At 45.3% G+C, this 13,338-nt stretch overlaps 1 protein-coding gene across 1 annotated transcript in view; it reads left to right on the forward strand.

Moving 5' to 3' along the window:
- Positions 1-13,338, forward strand: part of cand1 (cullin-associated and neddylation-dissociated 1) — a 63,578-nt gene that overhangs the window by 31,740 nt on the left and 18,500 nt on the right. The window contains 3 exon segments of the mRNA XM_042317653.1: positions 4,069-4,220; positions 5,727-5,867; positions 10,304-10,445. Of these exon segments, the coding sequence (XP_042173587.1) occupies positions 4,069-4,220; positions 5,727-5,867; positions 10,304-10,445 (435 nt within the window).

Here is a 13,338-nt window from a genome sequence, read left to right on the forward strand (position 1 = left end):
GTAGCTACTAGCTATGCTTGTGTCACTCTACATTGGGTAGCTACTAGCTATGCTTGTGTCACTTTACATTCGGTAGCTACTAGCTATGCTTGTGTCACTTTACATCCTGTAGCTACTAGCTATGCTTGTGTCACTTTACATCGGGTAGCTACTAGCTATGCTTGTGTCACTTTACATCCGGTAGCTACTAGCTATGCTTGTGTCACTTTACATCCGGTAGCTACTAGCTATACTTGTGTCACTTTACATCCGGTAGCTACTAGCTATGCTTGTCACTTTTATGAGCTGGGTTTGCCCCTCTTCTCAATTTAGTTTATGCTCATTTGCGCTCCTTAGCATTTAGCGATGTGATTTCGCTATCACTTGTCCTAATTTTGTTAGCATTCTGGTAGCAGAGACCCAATGGGCTGTTCTTTTTAGCGCCCCCTTGTGTGCTATGTCGGTAATAGTGTAAATCCCGGGATGGCAGATGAACGGTATGACTGTATGGAAATCTGTAATACGCCCAAGCCTGCTCTCAGCCTGCTCAAGGTTTTACACCTTTGTTTACATCCCCCTCAGGGACAATCAAGAAAGGTATGGCCACCTCTCTAATAATAACCTCCTCCACTTGTTAAGAAGAGGAACATGTAGGACTCTTCATCACTTCAGGAGAGACCTATAGGACTCTTCATCACTTCAGGAGAGACCTATAGGACTCTTCATCACTTCAGGAGAGATGTGTGTGTGTATAAATATATATCTATAATATGACTCTTCACCACTTCAGAAGAGACGTGTGTGTGTGTGTGTGTGTGTATAAATATATATCTATAATATGACTCTTCACCACTTCAGAAGAGGTGTGTGTGTGTGTGTGTATAAATATATATCTATAATATGACTCTTCATCACTTCAGTAGAGACGTGTGTGTGTGTGTGTGTGTGTATAAATATATATATCTATAATATGACTCTTCACCACTTCAGAAGAGACCTATAGGACTCGTCTCTTCAGCTATCTGCCTCCGTGTGAGAGAAGTTAGAACTAGTTCTATCTATTAAATGTGTCTTCCATTTTCAGGAGTCTTACTGTGTGCAGAATAACCCCCAGTTGTAAGTCCCCACTGCACTGACACGGTTAGTGTGTCGTTTGTTGCTATGACTGTAAGAGCTCAGCCAGAAAGACAATCTGTTGCTTGGCCACGCATGAGCACTGTGGAATAAACATAGAATAATGGACTAAATATTGAAGGCAGCCAGCCAGCCTCCCTCTCTCCCCCCTGCCTCTGTCTTCCCCCCTGCCTCTGTCTTCCCCCCTGCCTCTCTGAATCTCTCCCCCTGCCTCCCTGTCTCTCCCCCCTGCCTCTCTCTCTCCCCCCCAGCTGATAGATCTCTGTCCTTCTGTCTTCCCCTGCCTCTGTCTTCTGTCCTTATCTTACATCTACTATAGCCTCCCCTCTGTCTTATCATTACATCTCCCTATTCCCTGCCTCTGTCTTATCCCCTGCCTAGCTGTCTTCCTTATCCCTCCCCTCTGTCTCTCTCTTTCCTTCCCTCCCCTGCCTCTGTCTTGAGACTGAGGACCTCTGTCTTCTCCCCCTGCCTGAGACTGAATGTTATTAGTCTTCCAGACTGAATGGAGGACTGCTATTCCCCCCCTGCCTCTGCTTTCCCAGGCCTCCTGTCATTCCATCTACTACAGCTGTTAGAGATGGCTTCCCCTGTCCTCTGTCATTACATCTACTATAGCTGCCTCTGGCTCTCTGTCCTTATCCATCCTGTCCCCCTGTCTCTATCATTACATCTACTCCCAGCCTGTTAGAGACTGAATGTATCATTATCTATTAGAGCTGAATAGAGATGCTATTGTCCTTATCATTACATCTACTACAGCTGATAGAGATGGCTCTCTGTCCTTGTCATTACATCTACTACAGCTGATAGAGATGGCTCTCTGTCCTTATCATTACATCTACTATAGCTGATAGAGATGGCTCTCTGTCCTTATCATTACATCTACTATAGCTGATAGAGATGGCTCTCTGTCCTTATCATTACATCTACTATAGCTGATAGAGATGGCTCTCTGTCCTTATCATTACATCTACTATAGCTGATAGAGATGGCTCTCTGTCCTTATCATTACATCTACTACAGCTGATAGAGATGGCTCTCTGTCCTTGTCATCACTAGCAGTGTGTGAGGACTGAGGACCAGACAGGTGATGTCACCTTGTTGAAGCTTTCGCCTGAGTCTTCTCCTGTAACACTGTTCCTCCCAGGCGGGTGCATCTTATACTGTGTTGCTGAGTCTGTCCCCTTCCTCCTCTCTGTCCCCTTCCTCCTCTCTGTCCCCTTCCTCCTCTCTGTCCCCTTCCTCCTCTCTGTCCCCTTCCTCCTCTCTGTCCCCTTCCTCCTCTCTGTCCCCTTCCTCCTCTCTGTCCCCTCCTCCTCTCTCTCCCCTCCAGTCCCCTTCCTCCCCTCCTCCTCTCTCAGGGCCCTTCCTCCTCTCTGTCCCCTGTCCTCCTCACTCCCTCCCTTCTCCTGGTTGTCCCCTTGGTCTCTCCCCTTCCTCCATAGTGTATGCTCCCTCCTGCTGAGGTCCCCTTCCTCATTTATAAAGTGACCCTTCCTGAGTGTCTGTCCCCTTTTGGCCCTCTCCCCTTCCTCCTCTCTGTCTCCTCAGCCCAGGGCTCCTTAGCACAGTTTCCCCTTCAGTCATCCATAAATCAGTATTCCTCCCCCCCTATTCCTATCTGTCCCCTTCCTCCCCCTTCCTCCTCTAATGTCCCTGACTCACACCCTCCCTGGAGCTAGTCGTGTCTCCACCAAACAGGCCCAGGGAAGCATTTCAGTTTGGGACTTGACAATGAGTGCCCAGGGCCTAGTCTCATCAGGCCCAGGGCAGCACAGTGTTGGGACTAGTCTCATCTTCTAGGGCAGCACAGTGTTGGGACTAGTCTCATCAGGCCCAGGGCAGCACATGGGACTAGTCTCATCAGGCCCAGGGCAGCACAGTGTTGGGACTAGTCTCATCAGGCCCAGGGCAGCACAGTGTTGGGACTAGTCTCAGTGTTGGGACTAGTCTCATCAGGCCCAGGGCAGCACAGTGTTGGGACTAGCCTCGTGGTCTCATCAGGCCCAGGGCAGCACAGTGTTGGGACTAGTCTCATCAGGCCCAGGGCAGCACAGTGTTGGGACTAGTCTCATCAGGCCCAGGGCAGCACAGTGTTGGGACTAGTCTCATCAGGCCCAGGGCAGCACAGTGTTGGGACTAGTCTCATCAGGCCCAGGGCAGCACAGTGTTGGGACTAGTCTCATCAGGCCCAGGGCAGCACAGTGTTGGGACTGGCCTCATCAGGCCCAGGGCAGCACAGTGTTGGGACTGGCCTCATCAGGCCCAGGGCAGCACAGTGTTGGGACTGGCCTCAGGTCAGGCCCAGGGCAGCACAGTGTTGGGACTAGCCTCATCAGGCCCAGGGCAGCACAGTGTTGGGACTAGTCTCATCAGGCCCAGGGCAGCACAGTGTTGGGACTAGTCTCATCAGGCCCAGGGCAGCACAGTGTTGGGACTAGCCTCATCAGGCCCAGGGTAGGACCGTGTTGGGACTAGTCTCCTAGTCTGTGATGATTGAGTGTATCTCTGTCAAACTTCACAGGTCAAATCTCATTGGAAGGATTTGAGGTTAGGCCCTGGAACAACCATGTGATGACAGTATTGTTTGGTAGTCAGGTGGTCGCCAGGTAGTGGTCGCCAGGTGGTGGTCGCTCTAGACTAGTAGATGTGCTGTGTGTAACCTGTGTTTGAGAGGTGGTTGTCAGGTGGTCGTGGGGTGGTCGCTCTAGACTAGTAGATGTGCTGTGTGTAACCTGTGTTTGAGATGTGGTTGTCAGGTGGTCGTCAGGTGGTCGCTCTAGACTAGTAGATGTGCTGTGTGTAACCTGTGTTTGAGATGTTGGTGTTTTCTACCAGCTAATGTAACTATTGTCATTCGTTCTACTTAACACATACTTAACACAGTCTAGCAGCAGTTATTATCTAACCTCACTTTCCCACCACCCTTTGACCTCTGACCTTTCTTTACAGGAAGCGATGACGAGTACAGCGACGACGACGACATGAGCTGGAAGGTTCGTCGTGCGGCCGCCAAGTGTCTGGACGCCGTGGTCAGCACACGCCACGAGATGCTGCCGGAGTTCTACAGGACCGTGTCGCCCGCGCTCATCGCCCGCTTCAAGGCACACACACACACACACACACACACACACACTACCTCTGTGTTCCTCTAGGGCTACATCTTCCAGGGAGTTTTACCTAGCCGTTGGGCATCTGTTTTTGTGTTTGTGTGCTCTCTGAGTCGAGGCCGGGTTACTACAAAGTAAAAGCACTTTGATATCAACAGTTGTCACAAAAAGGGCTTTTATCAATTTGATTGGCTGATGTATTGATTGGTGGATTGACTGATGTATTGACTGATGTATTGACTGATGTATTGACTGATGTATTGACTGATGTATTGACTGATGTATTGACTGATGTATTGACTGATGGATTGACTGGTGGATTGACTGGTGGATTGACTGGTGGATTGGAGGAGCGGGAGGAGAACGTGAAGGCTGATGTATTGACTGATGTATTGACTGATGTATTGACTGATGTATTGGCTGATGTATTGGCTGGTGTATTGACTGGTGTATTGACTGATGTATTGACTGTAGGAGCGGGAGGAGAACGATTGACTGATGTATTGACTGATGTATTGATTGACTGGTGTATTGACTGGTGTATTGACTGGTGTATTGACTGGTGTATTGACTGATGTATTGACTGTAGGAGCGGGAGGAGAACGTGAAGGCTGATGTATTGATTGTAGAAGCGGGAGGAGAACGTGAGGCTGAGGCTGATGTATTGACTGATGGATTGACTGGTGGATTGTAGGAGCGGGAGGAGAAAGTGAAGGCTGATGGATTGACTGATGGATTGACTGATGGATTGACTGATGGATTGACTGATGGATTGACTGGTGGATTGTAGGAGCGGGAGGAGAGCTGAGTATTGACTGATGTATTGACTGATGGATTGACTGATGTATTGATGGATTGACTGATGTATTGACTGATGATTGATGGATTGATTGGTGGATTGTAGGGAACGTGAAAGCTGATGTATTGATTGGAGGAGGAGAACGTGAAGGCTGATGTATTGACTGATGTATTGACTGATGTATTGACTGATGTATTGACTGATGTATTGACTGATGTATTGACTGATGGACTGTGGATTGACTGATGGATTGACTGGTGGATTGTAGGAGCGGGAGGAGAACGTGAAAGCTGATGTATTGATTGTAGGAGTGGGAGGAGAACGTGAAGGCTGACGTATTGACTGATGTATTGATTGTATGAGCGGGAGGAGAACGTGAAGACTGATGTATTGATTGGTGGATTGTAGGAGCGGGAGGAGAACGTGAAGACTGATGTATTGATTGGTGGATTGTAGGAGCGGGAGGAGAACGTGAAAGCTGATGTATTGATTGTAGGAGTGGGAGGAGAACGTGAAGGCTGATGTATTGACTGATGTATTGATTTGTAGGAGCGGGAGGAGAACGTGTTGACTGACGTGTTGACTGACGTGTTGACTGACGTGTTGACTGACGTGTTGACTGACGTGTTGACTGACGTGTTGACTGTAGGAGCGGGAGGAGAACGTGAAGGCTGATGTATTGACTGATGTATTGATTGTAGGAGCGGGAGGAGAACGTGAAGGCTGACGTGTTCCATGCCTACCTGTCGTTGCTGAAGCAGACACGTCCTGCTCAGAGCTGGCTGTGTGACCCAGATGCCATGGAACAGGGAGAGACTCCACTCACCATGCTGCAGAACCAGGTAAAACACACCGAGAGAGAGCGAGAGGCACCGCCCAGACCTTAAGTTCTACAAGCCAATGGTGATGTTCTTTTAGCCAAGGATCCTAAATATGTGCCGTGTGATATTTCAAAAATACACATTTTCGGGCTGTTTTGGCACGTTCCCTACTAGCCTGGTCTTAAAGATACGATGTATTGGTCAGTAGTATGTCTATATCTCCTAGTGGTAGTTCTGTTTTGGCACGTTCCCTACTAGCCTGGTCTTAAAGATACGATGTATTGGTCAGTAGTATGTCTATATCTCCTAGTGGTAGTTCTACTATGTCTATATCTCCTAGTGGTAGTTCTAGTATGTCTATATCTCCTAGTGGTAGTTCTAGTATGTCTATATCTCCTAGTGGTAGTTCTACTATATCTATATCTCCTAGTGGTAGTTCTACTATATCTATTATATAGTATTAGTCAATATGTTTATATCTCCTAGTTGTAGTATGTCTATATCTCCTAGTGGTAGTTCTAGTATGTATTAGTCAGTATATCTATATCTCCTAGTGGTAGTTCTAGTATGTCTATATCTCCTAGTGGTAGTTCTAGTATGTCTATATCTCCTAGTGGTAGTTCTAGTATGTATTAGTCAGTATATCTATATCTCCTAGTGGTAGTTCTAGTATGTTATTCGTCAATATGTCTATATCTCCTAGTTGTAGTATGTCTATATCTCCTAGTGGTAGTTCTAGTATATCTATATCTCCTAGTGGTAGTTATAGTATGTATTAGTCAGTATATCTATATCTCCTAGTGGTAGTTCTAGTATGTCTATATCTCCTAGTGGTAGTATGTCTATATCTCCTAGTTGTAGTATGTCTATCTCCTAGTGGTAGTTCTAGTATGTTATTAGTCAGTATATCTATATCTCCTAGTGGTAGTATGTCTATATCTCCTAGTGGTAGTATGTCTATATCTCCTAGTGGTAGTTCTAGTATGTATTAGTCTATGTTTATATCTCCTAGTTGTAGTACTAGTATGTATAGTCAGTATATCTCTATATCTTATCTCCTAGTGGTAGTATATCTATATCTCCTAGTGGTAGTTCTAGTAGTATTAGTCTAGTAGTTCTAGTATATCTATATCTCCTATGTATTAGTATGTCTATATCTCCTAGTGGTAGTTCTAGTATGTATTAGTCAATATGTTTATCTCCTAGTTGTAGTATATCTATATCTCCTAGTGGTAGTTCTAGTATATCTATATCTCCTAGTGGTAGTTCTAGTATGTCTATATCTCCTAGTGGTAGTTCTAGTATGTATTAGTCAATATGTTTATATCTCCTAGTTGTAGTATATCTATATCTCCTAGTGGTAGTTCTAGTATATCTATATCTCCTAGTGGTAGTTCTAGTATGTCTATATCTCCTAGTGGTAGTTCTAGTATGTATTCGTCAATATGTTTATATCTCCTAGTTGTAGTTCTAGTATGTATTAGTCAATATGTTTATATCTCCTAGTTGTAGTATGTTTATCTCCTAGTTGTAGTATATCTATATCTCCTAGTGGTAGTTCTAGTATGTTATTCTAGTATGTCTATATCTCCTAGTATATCTATATCTCCTAGTATGTCTATATCTCCTAGTATGTCTATATCTCTAGTATGTCTAGTATGTCTATCTCCTAGTATGTCTATATCTCCTAGTATGTCTATATCTCCTAGTATGTCTATATCTCCTAGTATGTCTATATCTCCTAGTATGTCTATATCTCTAGTATGTCTATAGTAGTATGTCTATATCTCCTAGTATGTCTATATCTCCTAGTATGTCTATATCTCCTAGTATGTCTATATCTCCTATATGTCTATATCTCCTAGTGGTAGTCCTAGTATGTCTATATCTCCTAGTGGTATATCTCCTAGTATGTCTATATCTCCTAGTATAGTATGTCTATATCTCCTAGTATGTCTATATCTCCTAGTATGTCTATATCTCCTAGTATGTCTATATCTCCTAGTATGTCTATATCTCCTAGTATGTCTATATCTCCTAGTATGTCTATATCTCTAGTATGTCTATATCTATATCTCCTAGTATGTCTATATCTCTAGTATGTCTAGTCTCTAGTATGTATGTCTAGTATGTCTATATCTCCTAGTGTCTATATGTCCTAGTATCTCTATATCTCCTAGTATGTCTATATCTCCTAGTATGTCTATATCTCCTAGTATGTCTATATCTCCTAGTATGTCTATCTCCTAGTATGTCTATATCTCCTAGTATGTCTATATCTCCTAGTATGTCTATATCTCCTAGTATGTCTATATCTCCTAGTATGTCTATATCTCCTAGTATGTCTATATCTCCTAGTATGTCTATATCTCCTAGTATGTCTATATCCTAGTATGTCTATATCTCCTAGTATGTCTATATCTCCTAGTATGTCTATATCTCCTAGTATGTCTATATCTCCTAGTATGTCTATATCTCTAGTATGTCTATATCTCCTAGTATGTCTATATGTCTATATCTCCTAGTATGTCTATATCTCCTAGTATGTCTATATCTCCTAGTATGTCTAGTATCTCCTAGTATGTCTATATCTCTCTAGTATCTCCTAGTATGTCTATATCTGAGTGGTAGTATGTCTATATCTCCTAGTATGTCTATATCTCCTAGTGGTAGTATGTCTATATCTCCTAGTGGTAGTATGTCTATATCTCCTAGTGGTAGTATGTCTATATCTCCTAGTGGTAGTATGTCTATATCTCCTAGTGGTAGTATGTCTATATCTCCTAGTGGTAGTATGTCTATATCTCCTAGTGGTAGTTCTAGTATGTACAGTGCCTTGTGAAAGTATTCGGCCCCCTTGAACTTTGCGACATTTTGCCTCATTTCAGGCTTCAAACATAGATATAAAACTGTATTTTTTTGTGAAGAATCAACAACAAGTGGGACACAATCATGAAGTGGAACGACATTTATTGGATATTTCAAACTTTTTTAACAAACCAAAAACTGAAAAATTGGGCGTGCAAAATTATTCAGCCCCCTTAAGTTAATACTTTGTAGCGCCACCTTTTGCTGCGATTACAGCTGTAAGTCGCTTGGGGTATGTCTCTATCAGTTTTGCACATCGAGACACTGACATTTTTTCCCATTCCTATATCTCCTAGTGGTATTAGTCAGTGTGTATTAGTCAGTGGTATGTCTATCTCCTAGTTGTAGTATGTATTAGTCAGTATGTATTAGTCAGTATGTATTAGTAGTGTGTATTAGTCTTTATCTCCTCAGTGTGTATTAGTCAGTGGTATGTCAGTATCTCTATTGTCAGTGTGTAGTGTGTTTAGTGTGTATTAGTCAGTGTAGTATTAGTCAGTGTGTATTAGTCAGTGTAGTCAGTGTGTATTAGTCAGTGGTATGTCTATCTCCTAGTCATGGTATTAGTCAGTGTGGTATTAGTCAGTGTGTATTAGTCAGTGTGTATTAGTCAGTGTGTATTAGTCAGTCAGTGTGTATTAGTCTAGTGTGTATTAGTCAGTGTGTATTAGTCAGTGGGTATTAGTCAGTGGGTATTAGTCAGTGGGTATTAGTCAGTGGGTATTAGTCAGTGTGTATGTGTATTATCTCCTCATGGTATTAGTCAGTGTGTATTAGTCAGTGTGTATTAGTCAGTGTGTATTAGTCAGTGTGTATTAGTCAGTGTGTATTAGTCAGTGTGTATTAGTCAGTGTGTATTAGTCAGTGTGTATTAGTCAGTGTGTATTAGTCAGTGTGTATTAGTCAGTGTGTATTAGTCAGTGTGTATTAGTCAGTGTGTATTAGTCAGTGGTATTAGTCAGTGTGTATTAGTATCTCCTGGTATTAGTCAGTGTGTATTAGTCAGTGTGTATTAGTCAGTGGGTATTAGTCAGTGTGTATTAGTCAGTGTGTAGTTAGTCAGTATGTATTAGTCAGTATGTATTAGTCAGTATGTATTAGTCAGTCTGTATTAGTAGTTAGTAGTATGTATTAGTCAGTGTGTATTATCTCCTCAGTTGTATTAGTCAGTATGTATTAGTCAGTATGTATTAGTATGTCTTTATCTCCTCATGGTATTAGTCAGTGTGTATTAGTCAGTGTGTATTAGTCAGTGTGTATTAGTCAGTGTGTATTAGTCAGTGTGTATTAGTCAGTGTGTATTAGTCAGTGTGTATTAGTCAGTGTGTATTAGTCAGTGGGTATTAGTCAGTGGGTATTAGTCAGTGGGTATTAGTCAGTGTGTATTAGTATGTCTTTATCTCCTCATGGTATTAGTCAGTGTGTATTAGTCAGTGTGTATTAGTCAGTGTGTATTAGTCAGTGTGTATTAGTCAGTGTGTATTAGTCAGTGTGTATTAGTCAGTGTGTATTAGTCAGTGTGTATTAGTCAGTGTGTATTAGTCAGTGGTATGTCTGATATTTCTCCCTCCCACCGGGTGCTGCTGCAGGTGCCAATGATCGTTAAGGCCCTGCATAAGCAGATGAAGGAGAAAAGTGTCAAGACACGACAGTGCTGCTTCAACATGCTGACGGAGCTGGTCAACGTGCTGCCTGGAGCCCTCACACAACATATCCCTGTCCTCGTACCAGGTAGGATACTACCCTAACCCTGGAGCCCTCACACAACATATCCCTGTCCTCGTACCAGGTAGGATACTACCCTAACCCTGGAGCCTCACACAACATATCCCTGTCCTCGTACCAGGTAGGATACTACCCTAACCCTACCCTAACCCTGGAGCCCTCACACAACATATCCCTGTCCTCGTACCAGGTAGGATACTACCCTAACCCTGGAGCCCTCACACAACATATCCCTGTCCTCGTACCAGGTAGGATACTACCCTAACCCTGGAGCCTCACACAACATATCCCTGTCCTCGTACCAGGTAGGATACTACCCTAACCCTGGAGCCCTCACCAACATATCCCTGTCCTCGTACCAGGTAGGATACTACCCTACTACCCTAACCCTGGAGCCCTCACACAACATATCCCTGTCCTCGTACCAGGTAGGATACTACCCTAACCCTGGAGCCTCACACAACATATCCCTGTCCTCGTACCAGGTAGGATACTACCCTAACCCTGGAGCCCTCACACAACATATCCCTGTCCTCGTACCAGGTAGGATACTACCCTAACCCTGGAGCCCTCACACAACATATCCCTGTCCTCGTACCAGGTAGGATACTACCCTAACCCTAGCCCTCACACAACATATCCCTGTCCCTACCCTAACCCTGGAGCCCTCACACAACATATCCCTGTCCCTACCAGGTAGGATACTACCCTAACCCTGGAGCCCTCACACAACATATCCCTGTCCTCGTACCAGGTAGGATACTACCCTAACCCTGGAGCCCTCACACAACATATCCCTGTCCTCGTACCAGGTAGGATACTACCCTGGATCACACAACTACCCTAACCCTGGAGCCCTCACACAACATATCCCTGTCCTCGTACCAGGTAGGATACTACCCTAACCCTGGAGCCCTCACACAACATATCCCTGTCCTCTGGAGTCACACCAGGTAGGATACTACCCTAACCCTACCCTAACCCTGGAGCCCTCACACAACATAACCAGGTAGGATACTACCCTAACCCTAACCCTGGAGCCTCACACAACATATCCCTGTCCTCGTACCAGGTAGGATACTACCCTAACCCCCTACTAACCCTAACCCTGGAGCCCTCACACAACATATCCCTGTCCTCACAACATATAACCCTGGAGCCCTCACACAACATATCCCTGTCCTCGTACCAGGTAGGATACTACCCTAACCCTACCCTAACCCTGGAGCCCTCACACAACATATCCCTGTCCTCGTACCAGGTAGGATACTACCCTAACCCTACCCTAACCCTGGAGCCCTCACACAACATATCCCTGTCCTCGTACCAGGTAGGATACTACCCTAACCCTGGAGCCCTCACACAACATATCCCTGTCCTCGTACCAGGTAGGATACTACCCCCTAACCCTGGAGCCTCACACAACATATCCCTGTCCTCGTACCAGGTAGGATACTACCCTAACCCTGGAGCCCTCACACAACATACGTACCAGGTAGGATACTACCCTAACCCTGGAGCCCTCACACAACATATCCCTGTCCTCGTACCAGGTAGGATACTACCCTAACCCTGGAGCCCTCACACAACATATCCCTGTCCTCGTACCAGGTAGGATACTACCCTAACCCTGGAGCCCTCACACAACATATCCCTGTCCTCGTACCAGGTAGGATACTACCCTAACCCTGGAGCCCTCACACAACATATCCCTGTCCCTCAGGTAGGATACTACCTAGGATACTACCCTAACCCTGGAGCCCTCACACAACATATCCCTGTCCTCGTACCAGGTAGGATACTACCCTAACCCTGGAGCCCTCACACAACATATCCCTGTCCTCGTACCAGGTAGGATACTACCCTAACCCTGGAGCCCTCACACAACATATCCCTGTCCTCGTACCAGGTAGGATACTACCCTAACCCTGGAACCCTGGAGCCCTCACACAACATATCCCTGTCCTCGTACCAGGTAGGTTACTACCCTAACCCTGGAGCCCTCACACAACATATCCCTGTCCTCGTACCAGGTAGGATACTACCCTAACCCTGGAGCCCTCACACAACATATCCCTGTCCTCGTACCAGGTAGGATACTACCCTAACCCTGGAGCCCTCACACAACATATCCCTGTCCTCGTACCAGGTAGGATACTACCCTAACCCTGGAGCCCTCACACAACATAACCATATCCCTGTCCTCGTACCAGGTAGGATACTACCCTAACCCTGGAGCCCTCACACAACATATCCCTGTCCTCGTACCAGGTAGGATACTACCCTAACCCTGGAGCCCTCACACAACATATCCCTGTCCTCGTACCCAGGATACTACCCTAACCCTGGAGCCCTCACACAACATATCCCTGTCCTCGTACCAGGTAGGATACTACCCTAACCCTGGAGCCCTCACACAACATATCCCTGTCCCTACCAGGTAGGATACTACCCTACCAGGTACCCTACCCTAACCCTGGAGCCCTCACACAACATATACCAGGTAGGATACTACCCTAACCCTGGAGCCCTCACACAACATATCCCTGTCCTCGTACCAGGTAGGACTACCCTGGAGCCCTCACACCCTAACCCTGGAGCCCTCACACAACATATCCCTGTCCTCCCTGATACTACCCTAACCCTGGAGCCCTCACACAACATATCCCTGTCCTCGTACCAGGTAGGATACTACCCTAACCCTGGAGCCCTCACACAACATATCCCTGTCCTCGTACCAGGTAGGATACTACCCTAACCCTGGAGCCTCACACAACATATCCCTGTCCTCGTACCAGGTAGGATACTACCCTAACCCTGGAGCCTCACACAACATATCCCTGTCCTCGTACCAGGTAGGTACAATATAACTTGCACTCAGTGGCAAGTTTATTAGTTA

This window comes from Oncorhynchus tshawytscha, unplaced genomic scaffold (genome assembly GCF_018296145.1).
Source record: "Oncorhynchus tshawytscha isolate Ot180627B unplaced genomic scaffold, Otsh_v2.0 Un_contig_2763_pilon_pilon, whole genome shotgun sequence".
Lineage (NCBI taxonomy): Eukaryota > Metazoa > Chordata > Actinopteri > Salmoniformes > Salmonidae > Oncorhynchus > Oncorhynchus tshawytscha.